Source organism: Gavia stellata, chromosome 2, assembly GCF_030936135.1.
Source record: "Gavia stellata isolate bGavSte3 chromosome 2, bGavSte3.hap2, whole genome shotgun sequence".
Lineage (NCBI taxonomy): Eukaryota > Metazoa > Chordata > Aves > Gaviiformes > Gaviidae > Gavia > Gavia stellata.
Window position 1 is genome coordinate 80,346,488 of NC_082595.1, and position 12,091 is coordinate 80,358,578.

The following is a 12,091-nucleotide window of genomic DNA, read 5'->3' on the forward strand; positions in this document are numbered from 1 at the left end:
TTTTTTCACTTAAAATTACAGCAGAAACACGTTGCACAAATGACAATATCTACATCTGTGCTGCCAGTCATTAAAACACTTTAGATAGCTGAAATTGTTAAATCTTCTTCAACTGAAGAGAAACCTCAAATGTCAAAGCTCAGTTTGTTGTCAGCATGCTTCATACTCAGCTGCTACCTTTCCATTTTTTATTAGTGCATAGAAAGAAGTCATACATCAAGGTCAGTTAGCACACTCACCAGTTGTTCACCAAGTTTACTCACCCTTTGACCTTCTTTGCCAGGTGGACCTTGGGGACCCTGCAGCCCTGGCAAACCCTGAAAATACAAACATTAAACAAATATAATATTCAATGCTATTTTCATCCTCTATTATTCTACAGAAGTAAGACTAAGCCAAAAAGCCAGATGTCAAGACAAAGTGTTTATTTCCAATAACAAAAATAGGTTATTCATAATAACTTCTTTCAGGATAATGTTATATTCAGGTGCAAGAAAAAATGCAAATAATAATTATTAACCACATTCCTCCATATAAAGGCTGAATCATTTGTAAAAGAAGAGGTAAGTCAGCACTACTTAAGCATAGTTATATTTAACTACGGTGTTACATGAAAAGTGATTTGTCTTGTTAAGTTAGGATGCCATAAGAAAAAAGAAAAAAAAAGTTACATTAAATGAATGACAACGTACTCTACAACTCAAATTCAAATATAGGCACTGAAGGGGGAGGGGAGGGGAAGGGAGGGGAGGAGAGGGGAAGGGAGGGGAGGGAAAGGGGACTAAATATAGCAGGCCTTATGCTCGCTGTATTGTAAGAACCAGCCCTGTGCAGCTTCCTCTGCGTGCCTGGCTCGGTTTTTCAAAACCTTTCAGAGCCAATTCTCTCTCGCCCTCTCCCCTGACCAGGCACAGGAGCTTTGGGTGTTTTGAATACACCCTCAACTTGTGAGCCTTCCTTCTGAACTCAGTGCAAGGATCTGCCTTTGCAGTCACAGATGGAATCACAGACTGTTTCCGACGCTTTGGGGCTTTAATTTTATATCTGATTAACGTACGATATAATCATAAAGCCTTCAAATAACAGCTCTGTACTTAGAACAGTGCCCCCTCCTTTACTTTATGAGTCACCTTGGAACACAATTTTAAAAAAAAAATTACCTCAAGGAAGCTATCCAATTTCCATTATAGCAACAAGAAATATGAAATCGGTTTCAATGTAATCAGCAAAGAGCACTGAACAGTTCTGCTTTGTATAATTAAAAAAAAAAGGCTTGAATGTAGTATCACATATTCTTAGAGGGTATCACAAAATTAAAGAACCTATGTTTAGTTTATTTAAGAGTTTGAAATATTAAAACATTAAATTCTTAACCATTTAAATTACTCAGGTATTACTTCAGCTTGAGTTTTATCTTTGGTCAAATTCTGAACTCTTTATTTAGGATCAATTACACATATTTATTACCCCAGTAAGGTTAAACTGAGGACCCCTGAGAATCATGTTTTTAAAAAGTCTCCAGGTTTTCATAAATTAATTAAAAAAGTTCATTTATGATCTCTAATTCCCAAGATAAACTTGAGAAAGTAAGTGGGCATGCCAAAGCTGCTAGCTCATATATCTTCAAGTGATGTTTTAAGTTAATTAGAATGAAGTCTGAATTCAATTTTAAATAAAAGTAGTCAGTTCAAGAGTTTTTCTATTCCTATAATTTCTCTACTTTCAAACAGTAGAGAAAGTGAAGCTATAAGAGTACCTCGGACAGTATTTCACTATAGGATATTTCTCCTTTCAGTTCAGTTTATAATGTAAACAAGATAAGGTTTAGGATCTTTTACAAAACTGATGCGCATCATTTCCACCTTTCCCCAAAAGTTTATGGAAAAAGAATATGCATGACAATGTTGCGTCCAACAAATAAATCACAGTAAGTTAATTATAGTGCAGTTATGTAGCTTATACATGCACAAACCCATAAAGCAGTAGGCGAATGTGGCCTCTGTAAACCTTGTCTACTTTTTCCTCAAGGTAGTTTGGAACTTGCAGAGAATTCTGTCTGTCCAACTGTTAGCAATATTCTACCTTTGTAGAGAAATTCTGGGAATTCAGGAAGAGGTGGAGTTTTGTTTTGTTAATATTTCATTTCTAGTGACAACTTTATGCAAGGGAATGAGACGAAAACCTGTAATGTCTGTTTTATGGAGGAGGAAATACTTAGTCTCACATATCTGTGCAATAAGGCTCCAAGGGGACAAGAATTACACAAGAATGTAACTGCACAATAATGATAATTAATAGCCAACATTTTTGTCCAAGAGCTACTTTTATTCTTTTTCTTCTCTCTACAATATTATTGTCAAGAAAAAGGAACCAGATAAGGAGGTTTATCTTCGAGGAAAGGGAGGAGAGCAGCTTACAATTGGTAACCAGGCAGGGAGGACTACCCTGTACAAGGAGCCACATCCTGACATTGAAACGGAGGTAAAAGTTCACACTGACTTCAGTGGGATCTCTTGTTTAACAAGTGATAGGACAACACGGGCCATGTTAACTAACATGGCTGTAAAAGTGTAGTAACTCAGCAACAGTAATGACTTAGCAATGCTATCCCTGTTCAACATTCACTGAAAGAGATCCTGGAAAAACAACTGAAGAAGAAACCTGCAGGAGGAGTGAAAAAGAAAACTTCTCTACAGTGAAATCTGTCTAAAGGGATGAATAAAACATCCCCTCTTGAACTCCTATAAAACTGGGCAATGAATGCAACAGTTTAGCACAGAATAGAATTATGTATCTGTAGGAAGGCAGACCAAAGTATCTACTTAGGTCTTATCCCTATTTAACTTCTGGAGATCTCCCTTTGGAGATCAAAGATCAGATTCTCAACTCCCTCAAATCATGGACGGCACAGTGGATAGACAAACCCCACCAAAGGAACCCACCACCGCAGACAGAAAGGGACAGAATATAAACTGAATATATACATGTGGCCTCATGGGATATGCTATTGATTGTTTTGAAAACATTTATGTCAGAAGGCAATCTATTTTACGTGTACCATCTCCACAGGTAAAAAAAACATCCAAAGCAATTAAAAGGATTCACTATGTGTCACCCTGATAGTCTTGCACTGGCACGAGGATGGGTATGGTGATGAGCAAAAGGAGATGTAGGAATAGCACAAGGCAAAGTGAGCTGTAAGAACAGCCTATTCCTGTGGCATCAGACTGGCAGGAAAATATAACGCATCCTTACAGGTGGCCTAATATGCACGGGATTTTCCTGACTCTGCCAGGCCACCTTTGAGGTTGGAAGGTGGTACCCTTCTACCTACTTCACGGAGAAGAGAACTAAAATAACATATGCAGTCCTTAGGGCTTGTACCTATCATGGACCAGGCAAGCCCCTTGGAGTTACATGCCTGAAGAAGCTTGAGGAACATGAAGTGGAAATGTCTCAAATATTACCACGTAGCTTGGGAAAAAAAAAAGTCAGTAAGCTGGAGATGGGCTCAGGTGCATCTGAAAGTTAGAAAATCTATTACAATGAGTGAGGACGGCTATGGAAAGAGATTAAACATGATGCACAGACAGGCACAAGAGGGTTGTACAAAATCTTGAAAATGAAGTTAAGAGTGGAAACTTGTTAATTCCTTTATAAGAGGTAAACTGTAAAGAGAAGTGTTGGCAAGGGAAAAGATGCTGGTTGTGAAGCTAGATAAAGAAAAAGCAAGCATGCTATGAAGCACATGCTGGCACTTGTTTAAACAAAATATTGTCAAAACTTAGATTAAGCTTTAGTTGAGGGAATACAGGAAAAACAACAGGTTTAAAAAATGCTACAGTAGAATAAGTGAGCTTTTAAAAGAACTTGCATTGAAAACACCTGTAGGAATTAACATTTTAACACTTAACAGTATTTTTTGCAAGTATCAGGAGATAAAATCTAATAAGAATTATGAAACTTCAGATGGTATAATAAAAATGTGTTTGGAAGTGATAGAAAAATCAGCTAACAGTTCATCCAGTTAAGCTGTTTTAAGTTTCATAAGCTACCAATTTAAAGAGTATTAGCTGGCATGTAGCTATCAGAAGCCACTTACTACAGAAGGGCTAAAATCCTGTCATGTGACCCTGCAGGTACAAAAACATTTTTAAATGCCTGATACATGATTACAAGCATCTGCAGAGATATGGTGGAGACTTGGTTCATAAATTTAATAGCTCAGAGTAACTGCCTAAGAACACACTCTGAACAAAAGTAAAGCTTTTATCGTGACCCCTTGGTGAATTAAAACAGAACAAACAAACAAAAAAAAAAAAAAATCCCAGTTTAAATGGAAGAGTGAAGTTACTTAAAGTTGTTATTCATATTATTCCCTCCAGAAGATTATGGTCGATGCCAAAAAAGTAAAATATTAGACAAGTAAGTATATTTTTGGTATTCTGAAAGTTGCTTCAAAACACAGCTGGTAGTTTCTAAAGCAGAAGGCTAGGCAGCTGCCTTATGACCTTGTAGGTTGTGTTGCTCAAATAGGTTCCGAGCACAGAAGCCTTTCCTTCTCAACAAAAATTAGAAATATAATACAAATGCTAACAATAGTAATGTAGGGCTAATTAAGGCACAAAGATAATTTCATTATAGACTGGTTTCTGTGTTCTATACACAAACTACTATCATCCATTTTTTTTCCTCACTATGCATTAGAGCAAACACATGACCTCAATTTTTATGGAATAAATGTCACGAGTCAGGGAGAAAGTATATATGTAGTTTAGTGAGACGAGTCAAGCAAAGACAGAGGCAAACAGTAAATTAGGTATGCAGAAACACCTCGTGGTAATGTAAGAATAGGTAATTTTGAATATGTGAGCTTTTATAATGATAAAACTTGCTACTTTAAAAAGACCCAACTATAACAGACATGATTTGGTTAAGCAATTTGGAAACAATATGTTTATAAACAGAAAGGTATAGCTCTACTGAAAGAAAATCAATACCTAAACCTTTTTACAAGCGAATTGGTGATCAATTCCCACTGCAGGGGCTTGACATAGTTCTTCAACGCACAGTTCTCACCAGGATAAAGAAAAGCTGTCACACTAATGAATTACATAAACAATGATCCCCCTGTAAAACCCACAAATAGAGCAGCATAGAGTCAATAGTCAGGTCAAAAGTGACCACGATTTCCAAATTCCTGACATAACACAACGTGTAATCACGGTAGAGCTGCAGCCTGACTGACTTGAAGAGCGTTCCCCAGCCATCCAAATACTGCTCGTGGGATGGATGGTACTGCTGAGGCTGCACTCATGCAAGAATGTCCCAGGATCCCAGAGAGGATGCATCAAGATGCAGTTCAATTAGATCTTAAATTCATCTACTTATCTGGAGCTGTTACCAAATGACAAGTTCTACTGTGCAGGTCATGATTGTCACTGTGATCCTTCTATCCTACTTTGAGGATATTTTCCTCTTTGGCCTGTTTCTACCATATTGAGGGGAAATGAGTGGCTTCCTCTCATGTAAGAACCAGCTATTACCCTCAGCAAGCAAAGGACCTGAAATATAAATACCTTTCCCACAGTCAAGATGACTACAGCATTGGTTTCCCAGATATCTTCAAGCCAGTCTACTTGCTGCAACTGTTCTGCTGCCCTACCTTGAAGCCCAAACATGAGGGTGAGGAAGAGAGAGATCTTAAAAAAATTACTATGATGGTTTCCTCTTCTTGTCCACAAGACTGCCCATCACCACCCACATGGAAACCCACAGGGCCTGCAGACATGCCCCACTGTTACAAAATTTTGCTAGAATGGGTAAAATAGCACAGGAAAATCACAGATGGATGACTAATTTCTTGCTGTATTACCATTCAGTGAGGGAAATCAGACTACCACTTATCTCAAATACCTCTATATTCAGCATTTCCAAACATGACCTGGTCTCATTTACATCCTTACTGAAGTAAGTCGAGATGGCAAGTTGAAAGATTTGTACGTGATGTTTGGCCTCTTATGGCTACTGCAGTAATCATACTGTTTTGCTTGGGACTGCAAAGTGGAATAGGCCACGATTTGCTTTCAAAAACTGCTGCCAACCCAATTACTTCTGTAGGAAAGGAGACAGCATTTAGCAGAAGTATTTCAGTCTGCCAGAAAACTTGATCAGCTGTATTTTTGTGATAATTTATTACTGAAGCAAACAGAAAATATGTTCCTCACTGATCTCATTATGCTTTAGGTTTGGTCATTTCTGTAGCTCTCTCTGGTAACAACTTGAAATCTGCTTTGCTTCAGAGACAATAATTTCAAAGGGAAATTGGAAGAGTAATTTCACAGAAGTTTACACTTTATGAACCTAGTACTTTTAATAGACATGGGTTTATTTTCTAATCAAAAAAAGTATAATTTAAAATCCTGAAGAGTAATTTGAAATGATTCTTTACATTAATGTCTACTGCATATGGGACTATTCTCAAATCATTCTTCTAATGAAGGACATATAAATCACATTCATGCCAATTTAGCAGACTGCGAATTTTTGAAAAACAAATTTTCTGTGAGGCTAAGACATCAATCTTCATTTGTACCTTCAATACCTTCATTTGTATTACTGCATAAAGAAGATAAAAAACAGACTGAAACTGCTAAAACATCTTCTATTTTACTAAAAGGGCAATCTTAATAGGATCTACTTCCATACTTAAAAAGCATTTTTTAAAGAGAATATTTGCAAGTTATACTGTGAGAGTTAAAGGTCACTATATGTCTTGCAAAACAACTGAACAGTTCAGTATTTTCATTAAATTATCTCATGTAAAACAACTGAACAGCTCAGTATTTTCATGAAATTAATACACCTCCATTACAAAAGTACAAATAGATAAAATTCAGATTTTTCTTAGAGGGATGTATATGAAAAGAAGAGATTTAGAATGAAAATGTGATTTTCTGTCTACAGAATACAGTTAATAAGAATTGTTCTCCTTTATGTCATTACATGAAAAGAAAGAGAGGATAATATTAGTTGAGATGCTTACTAATGGGTGGGGTGTGTCCCCTTCTTAAGTAATACAAGTTATTCAGATGACTTATTTTTTCACTGTGATACAAGAAAGGAATTGTGTGCAGAAGTCGAGATAAGTAAAAACTGGCAGATGATTTTTCAGGAAGAATCATCCGAAATACTGCTGCCCATTACAACAGCAAGAACGCCAGGATACCAAATGCCTCCTCTTCGGAGTTCCGTATAAATGCTAAATAATTACACTGTGACCGAAGTACTGCATCAAATGAATTTGTGAAATTCCTAGGCAACCCTGCCAAAAGTGAATTTTACTTTACATAAATAACTGCTGAAGCTCTGAGGGGGAAGCTGCGTAATCTGTTGCTGATGTTTGTTTAGGGAGGGGAGAGCCAAAAGTGACAGCGGAGCTTGCCTGGGCCTGAATCTGCAGCTTCCTCCCACAGCCGCCTCCACGCCGCACTTGTGCGCCAGCTTCCTTCGGCTCGATTTAACCAGACCTAGGAGCCGACATTCCAACTATCTGTTTAGTAAGCAAGTCCTGGGGACTTCTGTCTGTGACCAACTTAAGCCTTGGCTTCTGCATAAACACTTGGTGCCATCTGGATGACTATTTTATAACTCCTGAAAGGGATAGGTTCGCAGGAACGGACGGACGGACGCTCGTTTTCCTCAGGAACTAAACGCAGCGTATCGAGTGTCAAGAGGAATAGTTATCAAATATTTTACAAGAGATGGCTGCGCTACCTTCCCTCACCTGTCACTCTTCTGACACAGCACGCCACAGGCTTAAGCTGGGGATACCAGAGCGGGCAAGCTGTGGAGCCAGCTGTGCCCCTGCAGAAAACAGTCCCCAGCTTCTGCCACTAAATTCTGCATTTTGACAAAACCACCCAACCTCCTGTTGATTCTCTGAAGGGTCCTCGGCTACAGTACAATTTATCAAGGAATTTAAACTTTTAAAGACTAAACATATCCCTTTATAAAGTGGGCATAATTAGGGAGAAAAGTTCAAAATATATTCCCAGCATGCATTATAAGACATTTGAAAAATACTAAAGAAAAAGAGACATCTAGTACTTTCACAGCAATTCAGAAACAACATACCAGAGAAATTAAAGACAGCATAAAGAAAGGATGAGAATCAATCATGACTTTGGACTATTCCCATAAAACTACCACCATAACTGAGGAAACAAAATAAATACATGTATCTTGACTTGTGTAGTGTTAACTGACTCCATGGAAACAGAACTTTACATCCTTACTAAAAGTGCTTAAATATGCACTTATATGTCAAAGTTAACGATCCAAGCCACTAAAATGTATTTGTATGAATAATGCATGAATCAAACAAATATACTTAGAACTATTGAAATTACTAATTTCATTAGGATTCTACATAAAGCCTATAGATTTTTCCACATATTTCTTTTTACAGCTTAGCATATTTTGCACTACAATGCTGTTTCTTTTTTTACCCTCTAATTCATCATGCAAGAACAATGGAATTGTATTAACAAGACTTCCATACCTGCCTTAAAGAAATGTACAGAAACACACAGGCTGCAATTCTAATCCCATCTCTGTTCACTGCAGAAACGTATAGTCAGGCATACACAATTTCTTTCTGAATTCTCTGCTATTGCTGCAAGTGAGAAGTTTTGTTAAATGTGCACGTTTTAGGATTTCAGTAGAGATTTTCTGTTAACTGGAGTATTCAGAGCTCTACGTTTTTTTCAGAGCAATGTACTTTCTGAGCTATGAAATTTCCATTTCAAACTCATAAAATCATTTTTGCATCTTAAAAAGCAGTGGTATTATTTTCCGTTTTGCAGTTTGGCATATGCTTATCCACCTGATAGGTTGTTACAGCTGTCGGGTATTTACGAATTCTGCCACACGTACTGCCTCCAAGTATGTCTCATTCCTTACAGAGACTATAATGGCTATTCCTGTCAGTTGAACACTTGAAAATACAGCTTTTTCTTCCAACTACCAATAACTCCATTCTCTTCTGCATTTTTTCATGCTGGAGGGCAGAGCGTGCTTACCGTGCTTCTGAGCAGCACAGGATTTCCTAAACATCAGGGTTGCCTGAACCCTTTTAGATACAGGGTCACTGACACCTTTTAGACTTTCACAGGTGTCATTAGCACAGACAAATGAAAAAACAAGAGTTTCTACTACTTACTGTTACATGCTTCTGTAGATTACCTATGGAAAACTCTCTGTGGACCAAAGGACAACTAACCAACTGTTTGGGAATGACTGCAGTGAAGCAGTCTCAGCCTTTTGCCACCTTCACGCTGCCCATGCTGAGGATAGGACCATGGTGCAGGTCTGTGTGTGGGGAGAACGCTCTGGCCCCGCACAACGCTGCTGATACTCCAGTTTATACTGATACCAGCATATATGGTAGACCTTCTCCAGCTTATTCCACTGGTGTATGATTTCTATGGAAATACATAAGAATGGAAGAGCCGCACAGGGAAGCAGAGCTCTGTAATGCCGTTATTTCCCACCTGTCTCAATATGCAATTGCACCAGGGCAGAAGGTTGAGCAGTCCAGTTTGAGCAAAAACAAGTCCCTTTCAATATTCCCTCCCTCCATGCCCAAATGCATTTTGGACTTGGCTCCAACAGCATGTCATCATTTTCACTCCTCTTCCCTCCCTGCCCTCCAGCATAATAATTCATTTGGATTTTGATAAAAAGAAATAAATAATTTTCACATTAGGAAAACTAAAAATTACTGTAAGTAGAGGATGAATTTATGACATTATACATTAGTCCCAAATGAATGGAACATTTTAAAACTTTGCTTTAACAGGTTTCATAACTGAAACACTGATGTCACATTTTGGCTGTAACAACACGAACGGTCCTGACATAGTAAGTTCTCATTCAGTGACACATGAACCTTTGATATTATCTGACCTACTACTTATTCACAGTGAGCTACAACATCTTCCTTTCATGATTATATATTGTAAGAGTCACGGCCACACAGAAGTCACACAAATAAAACAACTTTGAAGACTGAATTTTCCCTGAGCCACCACCATTCATGTCATTCATCTTTTAGCTCTTGCCAACAGAAACGCGTGACTATTTACAGTGGCAGAGAGAGAAAACCTTCCTGCTGGGCCATATATTCCTGCGGTGTTGTAATCTGTCTTCAAACTGCTAAACCAATTTACACTCATTCTTGTCTCTTCTCTCAGTTAGCAGCTACACAAAAAAATGTTTTAGTACATCAGTTAGTAACAACCCTCTAAAGACTCGTGTCTGCTTTCCTAAAATTTAAATGTTTCCTTTTAAAAAGTGTGAAGGCAACCATCAGTGGAGGTACCAATGCAGAGACATCTTGCTATGCCTGAATCAACTGAATTGAAACATTTGCACAGCATTTTATAATAAAAGAAATGTAATTATTTGACAGTCGAGTTTATGAAAGTGAATCACTTAAGGTACAGAAGGAGCAAGTTCAGTCAATTTGAAAGCAGTTTGTGATTTTCAATATCATACTACTAACTTCTGAGTATGACTCTTAGGAAAGCTAAGTGTCCACAACTGCAACTGAAGACAATGAATGCATTCGAAACAGGCCTAACAAATACAGGTGCTGCTATCAGAATGGATGTAGTAATTTTTCCATCATTTACACAAGAAATGCTCAAAAGGACCATTCTATGGTCCTACAGCGCACAGAAAATAGGCATCCTCAATTCTTTTTCCTATGTCTTATCTTCAGAAGTATCCTATTTCTATTTCAATGATCCCTTCAAGGCCTGTAAGAATCTATCTGTAGCAAGATCTACTCCAGTCCATCTATTGCAGTAACAATGCCAGAATCAAGGTTGTTTACTAAAAATATTTCACTGTTAACACTTTCAACACACATTTTGACTGTATATTACAGAATCACAACGGTTGGAAAAGACCTGTAAGATCATCAAGTCCAACCATCAGCTAACACCACCATGCCCACTAAAACCATGTCCCACAGTGCCACATCCACATGTTCCTTGAACACCCCCTTTCAGGTAGTTGTAGAGAGCGATGAGGTCTCCCCTCAGCCTCCTCTTCTCCAGACTGAACAACCCCAGTTCCCTCAGCCGCTCCTCATAAGACTTGTGCTCCAGACCCCTCACCAGCTTTGTCGCCCTTCTCTGGACACGCTCCAGCACCTCCATGTCCTTCTTGTAGTCAGGGGCCCAAAACTGCACACAGGATTCGAGGTGTGGCCTCACCAGTGCCGAGTACAGGGGCATGATCACCTCCCTGCTCCTGCTGGCCACACTATTTCTGATACAGGCCAGGATGCCGTTGGCCTTCTTGGCCACCTGGGCACACTGCTGGCTCATATTCATCAGGCTGTCAATCAACACCCCCAGGTCTTTTTCTGCAGGGCAGCTTGCCAGCCACTTGTCCCCAAGCCTGTACTGTTGGCATGCGGTTGTTGTGACCCAAGTGCAGGACCCGGCACTTGGCCTTGTTGAACCTCATACAATTGGCCTCGGCCAATCGATCCAGCCTGTCAAGAGCTGAAGGACATAATCGGCCCTGTTTACCTCTAGCAAGACATGAACTGTAGCAAACAGACACTGATCTTGAGACACAGTTCTAATTTATCTCCAGGAAATCAAGATACCAGATATTTAGATTTCCTAATCCAAAACCAAGTATTGTAAAACATGGCAACTCAATTTTGCAACCTTAGAGTAGGATTTATTTTTGTAGTATGGGTCTCTGGTTACATCCTTCAATGTTTGTCAGATGTAAAGGACATCCTTGCTGCTACGGCCTTGGAAATGAAGAGAGTGAAAAGACAATGTATAATTATTTACACTATGAATGACAGATCTTATCAAGTTTATTTACGATTACATAGGTAATATGAATAGTGTAGGAGTTCGTAACACTGAGTCTGGGGGAAGAGCTATTGATGCTGTGGAACTACAGCCTGGGAATTTGGGAACTTTTGTCTTTGTTTCCATTTTTGCCACGCTCTTTTGCGCCATTCTCAATTGTTTTTACCCAAATGGACTGACCTTAA

General features: G+C 38.6%; 1 protein-coding gene across 1 annotated transcript in view; it reads right to left on the reverse strand.

The window, feature by feature from the left end:
- COL19A1 (collagen type XIX alpha 1 chain) overlaps positions 1 to 12,091 on the reverse strand; it is a 201,151-nt gene that overhangs the window by 81,916 nt on the left and 107,144 nt on the right. Inside the window, exon 15 of the mRNA XM_059829068.1 lies at positions 264 to 317. Coding sequence (XP_059685051.1) covers positions 264 to 317 — 54 coding nt within the window. The remainder of the gene's footprint in view (positions 1 to 263; positions 318 to 12,091) is intronic.